This window comes from Neolamprologus multifasciatus, chromosome 9, assembly GCF_963576455.1.
Source record: "Neolamprologus multifasciatus chromosome 9, fNeoMul1.2, whole genome shotgun sequence".
Taxonomy (NCBI): domain Eukaryota; kingdom Metazoa; phylum Chordata; class Actinopteri; order Cichliformes; family Cichlidae; genus Neolamprologus; species Neolamprologus multifasciatus.
The window spans coordinates 29,591,712-29,608,705 of NC_140447.1; the positions used below are offsets into that span (position 1 = coordinate 29,591,712).

At 41.0% G+C, this 16,994-nt stretch overlaps 2 protein-coding genes across 4 annotated transcripts in view; one reads left to right on the forward strand and one right to left on the reverse strand.

Annotated features, from left to right (window-relative positions):
- The window catches only part of LOC146511795 (uncharacterized), a 63,279-nt gene extending 47,213 nt beyond the window's left edge, over positions 1-16,066 (reverse strand). For 2 of the 3 annotated variants that reach the window (XM_085171884.1, XM_085171882.1), the window contains exons 1-2: positions 14,250-16,066; positions 12,046-12,642 (exon numbers count right to left, since the gene is read on the reverse strand). In XM_085171884.1, the coding sequence (XP_085028010.1) occupies positions 12,046-12,642; positions 14,250-14,267 (615 nt within the window). In that variant the 5' untranslated portion in view covers positions 14,268-16,066. The remainder of the gene's footprint in view (positions 1-12,045; positions 12,643-14,249) is intronic. The other variant, XM_085171883.1, reaches the window with a different exon arrangement.
- Positions 6,216-7,529, forward strand: LOC146511797 (uncharacterized). Its single transcript, XM_085173546.1, has 3 exons — positions 6,216-7,078; positions 7,120-7,208; positions 7,329-7,529. Exons 1-3 carry the CDS (start codon positions 6,355-6,357, stop codon positions 7,527-7,529), a joined length of 1,014 nt encoding a protein of 337 aa, XP_085029672.1. The 5' UTR covers positions 6,216-6,354.
- Positions 16,067-16,994: the final 928 nt, after the last annotated feature.

Here is a 16,994-nt window from a genome sequence, read left to right on the forward strand (position 1 = left end):
CAGGGTTCACACCCCTTCATGCGTAAGCAGAAAACATAACATGCGTGGCAGTTGTCTGCAACTCCTTTTATATTATTGATGTTTGTTCCTCACTAACGGTTTCGACACTCTCTCACCTCCATCTGTTTCCTGTTTCTCGTTGTGAGGCCCCATGATCGTATATGACACAACCTGAGTACATCCTGTTCTAATCTGCACAGGCACGTATGCAGTTTCAAGCAAAACACTACTTTAAATGTCTTCCAGTTTAAACCTTCTATAACCTCTTGATTAATATGGCACTTATTTAAAATTACAACATTTATATTTCCCACAGTACTCGTGGTCATTGATCAGTGGTTTCAGTGCTTTCCTTCCTGCTTTGACTGCAGCTGTGTTTGACACAGGAAGACACTTTTACATTCTTCACGATTATACTTTATTCTTTTTGGGGGAAGTGCAGCTTTAAACCTTCACATGATTCAAGTCAACCCAACAAATCAATCTGAATGATCACAGGTGGGAAAAACTTCTGTAGATGAAATAAAACCCAACATTCAATCCACAACATGATTAAAAACATGATTCTCCCAAATCACCAAGAGCTGCACATTAACCACCACAATATATTTTTATTCTCTGTGCTTTCAAATATGAACACTGTTTACTTTCATCTCTGTTTCATTAGTTTTTGTTAACATCTTCCTGTGCATCACTTTACAGCAGCCACACTCATTAAAATGACACTTTGTAGGAGTTCACTTCCTCTCATGTGTTCATCCACAGCAGCTGGACAATAAAGTTTATTGTGACCCTGATACTGCAGCAGATCGCTCTCATCCATTTCCTGTTATCACTTCAAATAGAAATGAGGCTGTAGAGGTTTGGTGCATGCAGAAAAACAGCTGCAGGGACAATGAAAAGACTTTTCTGCTCCAACTTCTCCCAGCATGCTGAGCTAATGATTAGTTGGTGTTTTTCTCCAAACACTCTCTCACTCTTCTCTCAACGTGTTCACAATAAACTGTGAACAGACACCGAGGAGAGCAGCAGAAGACCTCATTCAGGAGCTAAACTCAACATGAACTGAACTCACAGTAAAGTTAGCTCGGTGCTTACCTTTAGATGAGCCCACAAACCGAGAGAAACTCCGTGATGAAGCTGGAACTCTTTCCAAACACAGGAAACAGATCAGGGAGCAGAGACCCACGTGGTTCACGCTGATCTCAGCTACGATCCAGGAGACAAGGGTGGGCAGATCGATGCAGATATCGATCCAAATGTTGGTTTAGTTTGTTTTATCATCCAAATTCACTCTTTTACTTGCTTTGGATGAAAAATAGCTCCGTCTGTCATTCCGGAAGGCGCTTCGTCTTCTTTACATTGTTTATTGGCGGTTGTCAAACAACAAAAATTGTGCTTTACCGCCACCAACTGGTGTGGAGTGTGAACTGGCACGTCGACCCTCAAATGCACACAAACAATTTACTGTGTTTTAAAAACTGGAATAAGGCCTGACAACTTTCACTTCTTGAGTCCTTTTGCAGTAAAGCAATAAGATCCAGTTTCAGTTTTATGTTTATGTTTTGGATCAGTCGCCTTCTCACAGTGTAATATTTCCTCTTCTCTTTGATCGCCCAGAGATGTGGTGCAGAATATGCCATGAAAATCATTTGTTTGAAGCCAGCTCACCTCCTGCAACCACTTTTCAGAGAATATGTGCTTCTTTTGCAGTTGAAACTACTTCTGACATTTCTGTGGAGGAACATCAAAGTAATTGCTGAACCCTCTGGGGTCCAGGGTATAATTTGCAGTTTTTGACTACTTTTGATTTTACCTCTATATTTCATCTTTAAAAAAAGTTAATCTCGCCTTGTTTGGTATAATCTTTTCAGCACAACCTCAAATATCTGAAATTTGAGTTATTCTTTTCATTTCGGCATAATATATTAGCACAATTTATCTAAGTTCAAGCAAAAATTCAAACTCAGAGTAGAAAAAAGTTATATTTTTTACTGTAAAACCCATAAAAATGTTTGAAGAATCCTTTTCATAACTTGAAATGCAAATAGAAATTGTACATTTCTAAAGATTCTGCACATGTTTTGCAAACAACAGTTATCTGGTACTATTCGCTTAAAAATGCAGCCAATGCCTCAGGTGTTTTTATATAACAATTTAAATGTATTTACAGAACAAACAGGTGTTGTGCATCAAATAAGAAGGCACACAAATTATTTGTGCCAGTCCAAAAAAATAGTTTGTGTTCAGTATAAGACAGAAGAGGACACCACAGGCCTAAACCCTGCAGGTCTGACAGCAGGAGGTGGATCAGTCCAGTTTTCCATGTGGGAACAGCGTTTACACTGGAATCTGCCTCTGATGGCTTTGATGGAGCAAAGACGCTAGAAGAGCGTCTCTCAGCATGGGCCCGAAAAAAGTTCTGTCAGCTGAGGAAGGCGACGATATTAAGAAGTCGCTGGAGTTTATGACAGAGGAGATTTCTGCTGTCAAACTGCAGCAGAAAGCCATCCTGGACCTGGTCGAGGAAGTTAAGGCTCTCCGCATACAGAACGCCGAGAAGGATCGGCGGCTGGCATACCTGGAGAACAGAGTGGCGGATTTGGAGCAGTACACCCGAATGAACGATGTCATCATCACGGGGCTTCACATCAAACCCCGGTCAAACGCCCGGGGGGTGGGCGCAGCTGACAATGTAGGAGGGCCAGGAGAGGAAGATGTCAACTCCACGGAGCTTCAAGTGGTTACCTGTCTACGGTCCAAATGTGTGGAAGTGGATTATAACAATATTGAGGCTTGCCAACCTCTACCCCGAAAAAATGACAGTGACAAACCAGCCATCATTGTGAGATTTGCAAACAGAAAACACAAAACAGCACTGTTAAAACAAGGAAAGAAACTGAAAGGAGCCGATGTCTTCATGAATGAACATCTGATAAAAAGAAATGCGGACATCGCCAGGAAACACATTACTTGAAGAAACAGGGAAAAATTCAGAATACATGGACCACCAACTGCAAAGTATTCATTAAACTCAATGGAACACCGGAACAAGCCAAAGTGTTGGTCAACAGAAATATGGAGGAGCTGGACAAATACTGAGGTTCAACTTACACTGGAGGTATGAATACACATGTGACGTGACACACAACACAACACATGGCACAGTCTAAAAGAGCTTCATCTGCATCTGGCAACAATATCAATATAACTCATTGGAATTCTGTTTATCATAATCTGGAACTGAGAACATTTCGATACACAGACCATAATGTTCTAGACTTAGAAAAGGATATAGACCCGGAAAATATAACATCAGCAATAACTGCTGCTATTTCACTGATGAACAGTTTAAACACACCATCAACATGGAAAATAAATTATCAATAATCCATTTTAATAGCAGAAGTTTGTATGCCAACTTCAACAATATGAAGGAATATCTAAATGAGTTGACAAATCCATTTGGAATTATTGCCATTTCTGAAACATGGATCAATGCGGAGAAAGGACTGGACTTTGGACTGGAGGGATATGATGTGAATTTTGTAAATAGAAGGAACAAAAGTGGAGGGGGAGTAGCTGTGCATGTGGATAAAAACATAAATTACAAGGTGGTAGAAAGTATGACAACTGCGATTGATAATTTGTTAGATGGTATAACAATTGAAATTTATAAGGAAAGAGAGAAAATGTAATAACTAGCTGTATATATAGAACACCTTTCTCTAGTATTCAAGTATTTAATGACTTCATAGAAGAAATATTCTCTAAAACAAATCAAAAAGTTATGTTTATCTGTGGTGATTTTAATATTGACCTGTTGAATAAAAAAAACAAACATAAAATGACCAACGAATTTCTAAACACTATGTACAGTTTGAGTTTACATCCTAAAATAACCAGGCCTAGCAGAATTACACCACATTGTGCCCCCTTACTTGACAATATTTTCACTAACAATATGGAAAACGACGTTGTGAGCGGATTATTAATTAATCAGTAATCAGTGATCACTATTGGTGCAACGGATCAAAAATCTCACGGTTCGGATCGTTTGATGGTTTTAAGTCACGGATCGGATCAATTTTCGGATCAGCAAAAATAGAAAAAAAAAATTCGACTCGCCATCGTATTTTTTGCCTATTAAAAAACATTCAACTGAAGACTCATTCCACGCACTTATATAAAAACAAATTAAGGTGCAATATGGACATTATGGACCATGCTGGGCAGCCTCTGCATCCTCTGCACACGGCCATAAACAACCTGTCATGAAACGCTGTGTGGCAGGCAGGAGATGAGGACTCAAAGTGCAGGACTCAGACTCAAGGGATTAACTCAAAACCACAGCTTTATTTGCTGGTCACAGAAAAACGGGCATACAACGTAAACTAAACTGGGGAAACAACAAATTAAAACTCAGAGGGAGCTCCACACAGCAAGAGGGACGACACGACACTGACTCAGAGAAACACAGGGTTTAAATACACTGGGAAGTAACGAGGGGAATGAGACACAGAAGGAGAGCACAGCTGGGGGAAATCAGGACTGACGAGACAAGGAAGCGTAACTGAACACACTGAGATCAGACACGGAACTTCAAAATAAAACAGGAAACACACACGCAAAGACACAGACTCAGAGACGCGGGCTTAACACAGAGACCTGACTACACTGGAGGGGATACACAGGCAGGGACGACGGAAAACAGAGGGAGCACAGAATAAACACTGGGAAACCAAAACACAAACTGTCATAATTCATAATATCAAAAATAAGAGTACAAAAATCAAAAACACTGGGTCACCGACCCAGAACCATGACACAACCAGAGGAGTCTGTTCAGTGAGAGGTTGCTTCTCCCATAGTCAAGGACCAGCAGACTTAAAAAGTCCTTTGTCCCACATGCCATCAAACCAACAGTGTAATAGACTCACAATACTTGAAATGTGCCGTTCCCTTGTATTCTTATTCCTATTTATTCTATTTATCCCTTTTGTATTCTCTGTATTTATATATGTGTATATGTGTCTATATGGTATATTTCTGCTCACATTCTGCAACTTCTGTCGGTGCTGTGTTACTGGGAACTAGATTTCCCGGAGGAACCCACCCGAGGGATAAATAAAGTTTCATCTAATCTAATGTAATCTATAGGGCAGTGCGGGCTTTGTATCTACCACTCTGCTGTTATATAACGAGCGGTCACGGGGCTTTCCATTGCCCTGGAGGTCCACCCATTTGTAGTTGGGAAATAGCGTGGCTCAAGCATGTTCATCACAGTTTAAACCCCTTGTTTTGCACAACGGAATACGGCCTCCCGTCTGCAGCTAAAGACCCCAATAGCTTTTGTAATAGCTTTAGCCCGGTTGGATTGGGCAGCAGAGGGCTGCTTAAATGCCGCAACCTCCTCTGACCATAACTATTGCTTGACAGACTGACCACGTGCACCATACACATACCTTTTTTTTCTTTTTTGAATCTTCGGATCACGTGCGTACCGAATCATGGCGTGGGATCGGATTTGGGAACAACCGTGATCTGTTGCACCTCTACTAACCTGTAAATTTAGTCTTTTCAAGAAAGCAATTTTTTCTTTTTTACACCATAAAAGCCTTATTTTTGTTGATTTCCTACTGCCAGGCCTTAAACACATGAACTTTAAGGCCTGGATAAATTTGAAACGTTGTTGTCTACAATGGAAAATGGCCAAAAAATAAAAACAGGTATTCAGATCCTAATTTTCTAATTTTTGTGTCTTCCAAGATGGCGCCGCGTATGGATGCCCTGGTGCTTCAGTGCGTTACTTCTGTTTTGTTTTTGTGCATAACTTGTGTGTCTGGGCACTCCTCTGGATATTCTTACACCAGAGAAGAGCTTCTTAACTACAGGACTACAACACCTGTGGATTTACTTCCAATATTTGTCGCATCTGCGGCAGATTTACTGCAGACTCTGATCAGGAAAGTGAGACGCCGAAGGAGAGGAAAGCGAGCCGGCGCACTCGTGCGTCTGAGGAGACGCGGACTGCGAACTGCTCTTCCTGGGATCTTCCTTTCCAACGTACGCTCACTCAGGAATAAGATGGATGAGCTCGCCCTGATGGGAAGCATGAACAGAGACTTTGCCTCCTCCTGTGTCTTATGTTTTACGGAGTCGTGGCTCTGTGAGGACATCCCGGACTGCGCGCTCAAGCTGGCTCAAGCCAATTTGAGCCATGAGCTTCCCAAATACAAGCAGTATATTAAATGCCCGACCAGAGAGGAGAGGACATTAGACCACTGTTACAGTACGATCAGCGGGGCCTATCGTGCGGTGCCCCGCGCTTCACTCGGACTTTCTGACCACGTCATGATCCACCTGATCCCCGCGTACAGACAGAGGCTGAAGCTCTCCAAACCTGTCGTGAGGACTAAAAAACTGTGGAGCAACGAGGCTGTGGAGGAGCTTCGCACGTGTTTGGAGTCTACAGACTGGGACACAATGAAGGCTGCTTCTAACAGCTTGGGCGAGTTTACGGACACTGTCACCTCCTATATCCATTTCTGTGAGGACAGCATCATGCGATCATGCACCAGGGTGAGTTATAACAATGACAAACCCTGGTTTACTCCTAAACTCAAAAAGCTGTGGCTGGAAAAGAGAAAGGCATTCAGAAGCGGAGACAGGGACTGCTACAGAGAGGCCAAGTACAGGTTCACTAAAGAAGTGGACATTGCTAAACATCAGCACTCTGAGAAGATGCAGAAGCAGATCTCCGAGAATGACTCGGCCTCTGTGTGGAAAGGTTTTAGGAATATCACCAACTACAAGCCTAAAACCCCCCACTCCACTGATGACTTGCTCTTGGCCAACACCCTTAACGACTTTTTCTGCCGTTTTGACGAGCCATCAGGCAGCCTTCACACCTCCAACAGCCCCAACAAAAGAGACACTTTGAACACTCATTCCCCCACCTCTCCCCCCTCCATAGAGCCATCACCACCATCAAACACTTCACTTACAACACCCCCCTCCTCACCCCACACAAAGGAGGATTTCACACCACCTCCCCAGGAACCTACGCCAGGATCCTGTTTGTGGACTTGAGCTCTGCCTTCAACACCATCCTTCCAGACCATCTCCAAGGCAAGCTTTCCCAGATGAATGTGCCTGATCCCATCTGCCGGTGGATCACTGACTTCCTGACGGACAGGAAGCAGCATGTGAGGCTGGGAAAGAATGTCTCGGACTCCCGGACCATCAGCACCGGCTCCCCTCAGGGCTGTGTTCTTTCTCCTCTGCTCTTCTCCCTGTACACCAACTGCTGCACCTCCACCCACCAGTCTGTCAAGCTAATCACGTTTGCAGATGACACCACCGTTACTGGACTCATCTCGGACGGGGATGAGTCTGCCTACAGGAGGGAGGTTGAACGTCTAGTGTCCTGGTGCAGCCACAACAACCTGGTGCTGAATGCCCAGAAGACAGTGGAGATTATTGTGGACTTCAGGAAGCACACAGCCCCACTCCCCCCGTCACCCTGACTGACACCCTCATCACCTCTGTGGACTCATTCCGCTTCCTGGGTACCACCATCACCCAGGACCTGAAGTGGGAGCCCACCATCACCTCCGTCATTAAGAAAGCCCAGCAGAGGATGTACTTCCTGAGGCAGCTGAAGAAATTCAACCTGCCAACACGGACGATGATGCAATTCTACACTGCAATCATCAAGTCCATCCTCACCTCCTCCATCACCGTGTGGTACGCTGGAGCCACTATCAGGGACAAACAGAGACTGCAGCGTGTTGTGCGCTCTGCTGAGAAGGTGATTGGCTGCAGACTCCCATCTCGGCCGCATGGTGTACCAATCAAAATAAAGTCTATGAGCATGGATTCTCAGCAGGGCTGAAGATGTGGCTCCCATTTACCGATGTGCCATTAATAACTAACATATGAATTTATCTTGCAGGTCGGATGTAATTGCATCGTGGGCCAGATATGGTCTGTGAGCCATAAGGTTGACATCCCTGGTGTAAAAACCTGCTCTGTACAATGAGTCTAGTTTCTAGTTTTCCTCGATCATCTTGTAGACTTGCTGTGCTTTACTTTGATAACTGAATAAATTATTCCTTTCTGCTCATGTGAATTCCTCCCCATCCATATAAAACATCAAACTGATTTAAGAATGTCATAGAAAGTCAACGAGCTGTAGAAGTTGTGCTTCATAATAAATACACAGCATGTGACTGTTTTTAAGAGTTTTTAACACAAACACTGACTTTCAAGGAATCACTGAGGCCAGTTTTCCTTTGAGGAAAAAAAAAAATCCATCTGACGCCACACGAGCCGATCCATGCTTTTGGTATTGCCTGCATCAGTATTTCTTCTCTCTTCATTATCAGCTATTTGAGTTTGCATCAATGCAGTATTAGATAAAAACCTCAACAAGCAGACGACCCCCTATGAGCGAACACTTTGTGATGGTGGGAAGAAAAAGCAGAGAGAAGAGTCTGTTTCCCAAATCCAAACTGGAAGTTGGTTCGACAGGAGAGAGGTCTGATATCTGAAGGCTCCCCTCTCATTCTAGTTTTCAAAACTAATAAGCAAAAGTACGACTGCAGTCTGAGAGCGACGTGCTCTGTTGGGATCATACGGTACTACAGTATAAGATCTTTAAGAAATGATGGGGCCTGATTATTCAGGACTTTATATTCAATTCTAGATTTAACATGGAGCCAGTGAAGACAAGCTAACAAGGTAGAAAGATGATGTGTCTGCTGTCAGGACTCTCACTCCAGCATTTTGGATTAACTGGAAGCTTTTTAGGGAATTTTTAGAACAATGTGATCATAAAGGAATTACAAGTCGAGTCGAGTCAAGTATGTGTGAACATAACAAGATAAACACGAACAAAATCTCATTTTAACGTGCACTTTTACTAATTCTGTACTATGTAGTTTTACATGAAATATCAACTTTATATTGACATTTTTACATTAATCTTGAATTAGTATTTCATCTGTTAGTGCTTTTTCCATGTAATTCTCAAAGCAGTAATAATATGTTGAGTTTAATGAGTATGGTTTACTTTAGATTTTTTTAATGTATATTTTTGACCTTAAACTAAAAACATTTTCTATGACAGCTTTGAACGCTCACGTTGTTCCTGATATTCTCAGATTTTCCTCGCTGGTTCTTTCCAGTCACCGAATATTTTTTTCCAATATTCCCAAACTGCACTGATAGAAACTTGAAAAGACTTAAACAACAAAGCCAGAGAAGCTGGAATTGAGCTAGCAGCTGAAATTATTTTGTCTCTCGACTCATCAGAACAGGAACTTTCATAGATGGAAAACCTGCTTTAGATTTGTGTTTGGAAGTCATCTGACTAACACACACTAATCTGCACTACACAATGCCTTTGAATGGGTGTTTTCATGTATTAGACTCTTGTTCACACTCTAGATTTATGACACAGTACAGAACAAAACACAGTTAAAGGGATGGAGGAACTTTTTTCTGTTTTACATTGGGATTAAAGTTTCAGCCATTTCAGTTATTTGATATCTAATATGTCATTTTTATCTGAGGTAGACGTCTCTGGCTGGACACTGACTTTGATGCTCAGCTTTACGGTACAGAGCAGCTTTTCCTACACAATATACAAAATACTTCTCAAATCACATCTCATGGCTATATTATGTTTGCTGCTTATGTTGATTATGAGTTTAATATCCAGCTGTTGCACTAAATGAAAAACACTTAAAATGAGCAGTGTTACAATTTATGAAGCTGATGAAAGATTTTATTACTAAAACATGCAGGAGTGGTTTTTAACTTAAAGGAGCCATAATAAGTCATGATACATTAATACAATATGCATAAGAGGGCAAACCATGTTTCATTCATACATCATTCTACCAGTAATCTAGTTCATCAGTTTGTAGCTTCACATATGTAGCCCATTTTCTTCATGCAGCTTCTTCAGTGTAGCATTTTTTTTTTTGCTCCACTTTTTTTTTTTGCAAATAAAACTGCAGCAGCTCGACCAAACAGTGATTTAACGTCTCACAGTAAGAATCCTTGTGATCAACTGAATTTAAGAAATCTCCCAGTGTGTGTGCTGTACACAGCATGTGCACAAGGGAGTCTCCAACTGCAGTGAGTTATGGCACAACGCCATTGAAGATACCCACGTTGACAGCAGCCTCGCTTGTGCACGTAGCGACCAACTTTGTTGTCCAGTCCTCCAAGCCTGTGTCCTCAAGAAGTCTCACAAGTCCATCCCTGCGCGGTGCGGTCACCGTTGCTGAACACAGACACAATGTAAATGATTTCCTGCTCGACTTTTGTGATGTCCACAGATCCATCAGAAAGCATCCCACAAAGTCTTTTCTTCGGCTCTGGCTCCGGTTGGTGTTTCTTAGGTGGTGGCGAAACACCAAAGAAGCTGCAGCAACACGTGTCAGGTTGAATACAGGTCGAGTATGCAAAGGCGCTTGGTAACATAAGTGCCACTACATATTTGTAATTTTTGTCGCACATGCGCACCTGAGTAGCAGCTAGGTGCATCCCTGTCTATAACACAGTTTAACATGGTTATCTTACTCATTACCTGTTTAATTTTTCTCAGTACACTAGAGGAACATGTTCATTCACAGCTGCCTCATCACATTTTTACATCTGAACTCTGTGGAGCCTGATCTCAAGGGTTTTAAATCTGACCCTCAAACCAGAAGAGGATCTTTCTGTCTCTTTAGATTCACTGTGATGGGAGTGATTTCAGCCCTGAGTGATCACGCTGATGTTTGCACAGAGCAGATAATTTAGTAAATGTTTTGGCACATTGGTAACAGTGAAACAGTTTATTAGTAACGTGGGATTGTTTGTGTTCAGAGTATGAACTGAGATTCCTGAAGCTCTTGTCACACTGGTCACAGCTGTAGTTTCCTTCCATGTGTGTACGTTCATGCTTGTTACGACTACCTGATCGTGAGAAGCTTTTGTCACAGTGTCTGCACTTGTATGGTTTCTCTCCTGTGTGGACTCGTTTGTGTGTTTTAAGGTTACTGGCACTGATGAAGGATGACCCACAGTGATCACAGACGTGCTTTTTAACCCCACTGTGAATCAGTTCATGCTCTTTTAAATCTGCTGATCTGGTGAAGCTTCTCCCACATTCTTTGCAGTATTTCAGTTTGTCTCCAGTGTGTTTACGTTGATGTACTTTTAGGGTGTGTTTTCGACTGAAAGCTTTTCCACAAAGGTCACAACGAAACTCTTTACCACCACCACAGTGATGACAGGGTTGAGAACTGGATCCATCTGTGTCGCTCTGCTTCTAAACAAAGACACAAAGACAGTGTAAGTCAGTCCTTCAACATTTTTATCCTGAATGTCTCCTGAAATAAAGAGCATCTCTGCAGACGTCCAATTACATTTTACTGTTTCAGTTAACACACTCAGTTTACTGGGCTGCAATAACTACAATACTACCACCATAATACTACAGTAATACTTATTTCATGTTACAGTAACATCTGACTTACATTAAAGAACTACTATGCTAATATTTGCAGGGTACCAACACAGCGCTAAACTACTAATGTAACATTGCAGTAATACTATTGTCTACAAGCACTAAAGTTATAAATAAGCATTGATACTACAGCTACAATACTACAATTCCATTAGGTAATGATACAACTTTGTTAACCATAAGAGAAGATTACTGAATGGTTTGGTTTTGTACTTATTTTTGTGTTTTTTTACTCCTGACAGAGGAATGAACCGCTGTATACAAAAGGCCATTTATGCAGAAATAATAACAATATCATGATATATCAGGAAACTGCCTTAACATTAAGTAACAACATCATATCAATTTTCAGCACTTTTATTGCGTAAACAAAAATCATAACTGAAATGAAAATCTGAATAATCACTCAGAGCTGCTTTTTCATGCAGTAGAATTGCTAACATGCTAACACAGTTTAATGAGCAGAGTTGTTCCAAACAGTCAGGCTAAAATGACAAGAAAAAAATATAAATACATACCTCACAGTAACTGCACTTGTAGAGTCTCTTTCTGATGTGGATCTGTTGGTGTCCTCTCAGGTGATGTGGAGCTTTAAAAGTCTTCTCGCATAGGTCACATTTATAAGGTCTCTCCTCAGTGTGGGTAAACATATGTTGTCGTAACTGTGGGCCTGTTGTAAACTGTTTGCCACACTGTTCACAGCAGTACACATCTTGTCTGGTGTGAATGCGTAGGTGTAAATTTCTGCTCTCAATCCGACTGAAGGTTTTTTCACAGATGTCACAGCTGTATGCCTTAATTCCAGAGTGGGTAACTAGATGATTCTGTAAGTGGCCACTTTGAGTAAAAGCTCTGCCACACTGATCACAGCTGTACGCTTTAACTCCACTGTGGATGAGTTTGTGTGTTCTTAGGGAACTTTTCCAGGAAAAAGACTTTCCACACAAATCACAGCTGAACTGTTTCTCTCCAGTGTGGATGACCTGATGCTGTTTTAGTGACTCCTTCACAGTAAAACCCATCCCACACTCGTCACAGGTGTATTTTTTCTCTCCCTTTCTTCTGTGAGATTTGTCAGCCTCCTGAGAGCGCTGACTTCTCGCTCCATGCTGGTCCTGCAGTGACAGAGATACAAACAGAGGCAGTGATATATATATATATATATATATATATATATATATATATATATATATATATATATATATATATATATATATATATATATATATATATATATATATATATATATATATATATATAAGAGATGGACCGATCCGATATTACGTATCGGTATCGGTCCGATACTGACCCAAATTACTGGATCGGATATCGGTGAGAAATAAAAAATGTAATCCGATCCATTAAATATCAAAAAAGCACCTCACAAAACTTGCTACACGGAGTAACTCGGCTCATAACTGTAGCACGTCGCAGCAGTGTGGTCACGTGATAGAGCAGCTGTGTGTATTTGTAGCCTTGCTAGCAAACTAGCATTTCATCTCCGAGGAAGTTTTCCCAGAGAGAAGTAAAGCAAGTGTGTAAGTTCATCTCTGAATGTTTGTAAAGCATTCCCACGTTAAGCTTAACAACAGATATATGGAGCGACTGCCTCTCTCTCTCTCTCTCTCTCTCTCCTGCTGCTACTTCAATCGTGAAACTGCTTAATGATCAGCTGATCGGCTTTTCTGTCGCGAGTCTGTCTCTCTTCTTTGTTTTTGGCCCACTTTGCACCAGAAAGAGGAAACCAGCGGCTGAACAACTGCAGCACGTTTAAGCTTGATAAGCTGTTGTTAGAATTTATTTAATATTACTTTCTACACCAGGATCGTTTTCTACGTAGCTGACGACTGGTAACTGTGCAGGGGCGGATCTAGCAAAGTTTAGCCAGGGGGGCCGATAGGGCATGAACAGGGAAAAGGGGGCACAAAGACATACTTTTCTTTCTTATTCTCATTTAAAATGTCGAGCTTTTAATAAATAATTATCTGACTCTTACACCCAAAGTTTTAATATGATGTAAAATACATAGAAGTCCATTACTGTATATAGTAACTGTTAAGTCTAATATACCCTAGTAAGCTATACTACTTTTTCCTTTGGGAAGATACCATCTGTGCAGTCTGCAATTCTGTTGAAGAAAGATGTTGAATCTATTTAATTATTCTTGAAAAATAATTTCTTTCTGTGCATTTTTCCCCCTGCATCAAATTAAATTTGATTACATCGATTAAGCATCATGAGCTGGAGGGTGGGGGTGGTTCCCTATTTTTTTTTTGCTGGGAGTTTGCATCCCTATTAGTTAGGTTGCTTGATATTTCTGCTAAGTACTCTTTAAAATACCAGAATAGGGAGGATGGAGCAGGTTTACGTTTATTAGATTGATCAGTGTTGCTGAACTATGAAATATTTTGGGCGCAGTGTATTTTTTACATACAGGTATAACAGAATAGCTTTAGTGTTGTTGTTTATTTAAACTTGAGTATAAACTTATACAAAATGCAGCAAGATATTAAAAAACCGTTTTATTGATTAAAAAACACACTATATCGGATTCAAATCGGTATCGGCAGATATCCAAATTTATGATATCGGTATTGGACATAAAAAAGTGGAATCGTGCCATCTCTAATATATATATGTATGTGTGTGTGTGTGTGTGTGTGTGTGTGTGTGGGTTTTAGACGTGACTGATTATTTGGTGAAACTGTGATATTTTCCTCACCTTCTGTGTTGAGCTCATTGTTTCCTCTGTAGTGACTCAGCTGAGTCCAGATGGCTGAAAATGTTCCTCTGCTGCTCCGTCAGACTCTTCTCCTCCTGCTGATCAGCTGGGACACAAAACAGATCTTTGTTAGGCTCCACACTGCACTGAAGAGTCAAAGTGTCTCATATGTTCATCTGACAACACAAACTACAAATTTCACTCTGATTGCTTGTAGAAATCTTGTGAGACGTGTTGTGCTGCAAAGTGAGGAAACTCTCTCACTCACTTATACTTCAGGAGGAACTTTGTGACATTGGCTCTAATATTCTAAGCAGCCCTTTACTATGACAGGGCCAGAAAGTCCTATTTGAAGGTTTGGGAGAAGGACCATGTTAAAGGTGGATTGGGGTTTATACACTTTGTTATGATACAGGTAAGGCTGTAAGAGCCTGAGAAGGTGTCCTGAATGAACCTCTAAAACCAGTTTTCAGCTAACGACTCTGCTTCAGTCTGGAAAACAGCAACTACAAGTTTAAAGACTCCATCAACAATTCACACCCAGCAACAGCCTGAACAGCTCCTCCTGTGGTTTCCACAAACAGGGACAGACCTGTTACTCCCCCACCCAACACTTTCCACACCTTCAGCCCCCCAGTCCCACCACCTCCACCATTCCCCAAACTTTGATTCTGTTCATCTGGACGTAGCGTTTTGTGGGAGAAACATTTCGTCACTCATCCAAGTGACTTCTTCAGTCTCAGCCGACTGCAGCTTTCCTCAATCTTCAACAGTACATTTGCATAATGACTGAAACGAGCACCACTGAAGGAACAATGGGCTGGGAGGTCAGTTATTGAGCATTAATATGCAAATTCTCATGAACATTGATCAACAACCACTGATCGCTTGCAGCGACTCCAAAACTCTTTGTGAATGGTAATCATGGCCATTGATCAGCGATCTTTGATTAATGAGCTTTGATCAGTGGTTTCAGTGCTTTCCTTCCTGCTTTGACTGCAGCTGTGTTTGACACAGGAAGACATTATTACATTCTTCACACTCTCCTGCACATTAACCACCACAATATATTTTTATTCTCTGTGCTTTCAAATATGAACACTGTTTACTTTCATCTCTGTTTCATTAGTTTTTGTTAACATCTTCCTGTGCATCACTTTACAGCAGCCAGACTCATTAAAATGAGACTTTGTAGGAGTTCACTTCCTCTCATGTGTTCATCCACAGCAGCTGGACAATAACGTTTATTGTGACCCTGATACTGCAGCAGATCGCTCTCATCCATTTCCTGTTATCACTTCAAATAGAAATGAGGCTGTAGAGGTTTGGTGCATGCAGGAAAACAGCTGCAGGGACAATGAAAAGACTTTTCTGCTCCAAATTCTCCCAGCATGCTGAGCTAATGATTAGTTGGTGTTTTTCTCCAAACACTCTCTCACTCTTCTCTCAACGTGTTCACAATAAACTGTGAACAGACACCGATGAGAGCAGCAGAAGACCTCATTCAGGAGCTAAACTCAACATGAACTGAACTCACAGTAAAGTTAGCTCGGTGCTTACCTTTAGATGAGCCCACAAACCGAGAGAAACTCCGTGATGAAGCTGGAACTCTTTCCAAACACAGGAAACAGATCAGGGAGCAGAGACCCACGTGGTTCACGCTGATCTCAGCTACGATCCAGGAGACAAGGGTGGGCAGATCGATGCAGATATCGATCCAAACGTTGGTACTACTTTAATCTCCTTGAATAAAAAAGCAGCTCTCTGTGCAAACACGTCCTCTCGTGGAGCGTCCTCACTCCGCCCTTCTTCTTCTTCTTCTTCTTCTTCATAGAAATTGTATTTGTGGTTGTCAAACAAGAAAATGGTGAATTACCGCCACCATCTGGTGTGGAGTGTGAACTGGAACGTCGACCAGCAACAATTTACTCTCTTTTAAAAACTGGAATAAGGCCTGATAACTTTCACTTCTTGAGTCTTTTTGCAGTAAATCAATAAGATCCAGTTTCATTTTTATGTTCCTGAGGTTTTGGATCAGTTACCTTCTCACAGTGTAATATAACATGTTCTACAGTTTCCTCTTTTTCGAATGATTTGAAAAGAGATTATAATCCACCATCACTGAACTGAAGAGATCTCTAAATAAGAATTTATCAATTCAGTTTTTTATCAATTTCAGTGCATTTTATTGTGCTGGCTGAGTTTGATTAGTTGATTTTAGATGATTTTTTATTAATGTATTTATGTATTTCCTTTTATATATAGCACTTAATCACAATAGAAGTTTCCAAGGTTTGTTATTGCAAAGTAAACGTGATTTTCAGCTTTTTGAAAGTATTCTAATAATATCTCATCTTTTAACAGGAGTGACGTATTTTAAAAATGGGATTCTGTATGTCTGTGCAATGTTTCATTAGTCTCTGTTACTCTGTTGTTTCTCTCCATACTCAACCTTGTTTTTGTTTTCCCCATAAAACACAGTTATACATCACATATTATAAATCTGACTTTGATAAATATTTAGATCTTCACACATTTCAGGGTCCAAGTGTAGGTTTGGTTTTATCCCCACAACTATGGCGTTATTTTTGTGCCACTATTCTGAGCGCACATAAAAAAACAATTGCAGGTGCAAGTGTTGCATTTTGAGGAGAAATTTACTTTGAGCGAAGAAAAGCTGAATTTGAGTGAACAAAATTCATTGCTGCTTGCAAAAAATGTATTTCAGTGTTTGCTATTATCCAC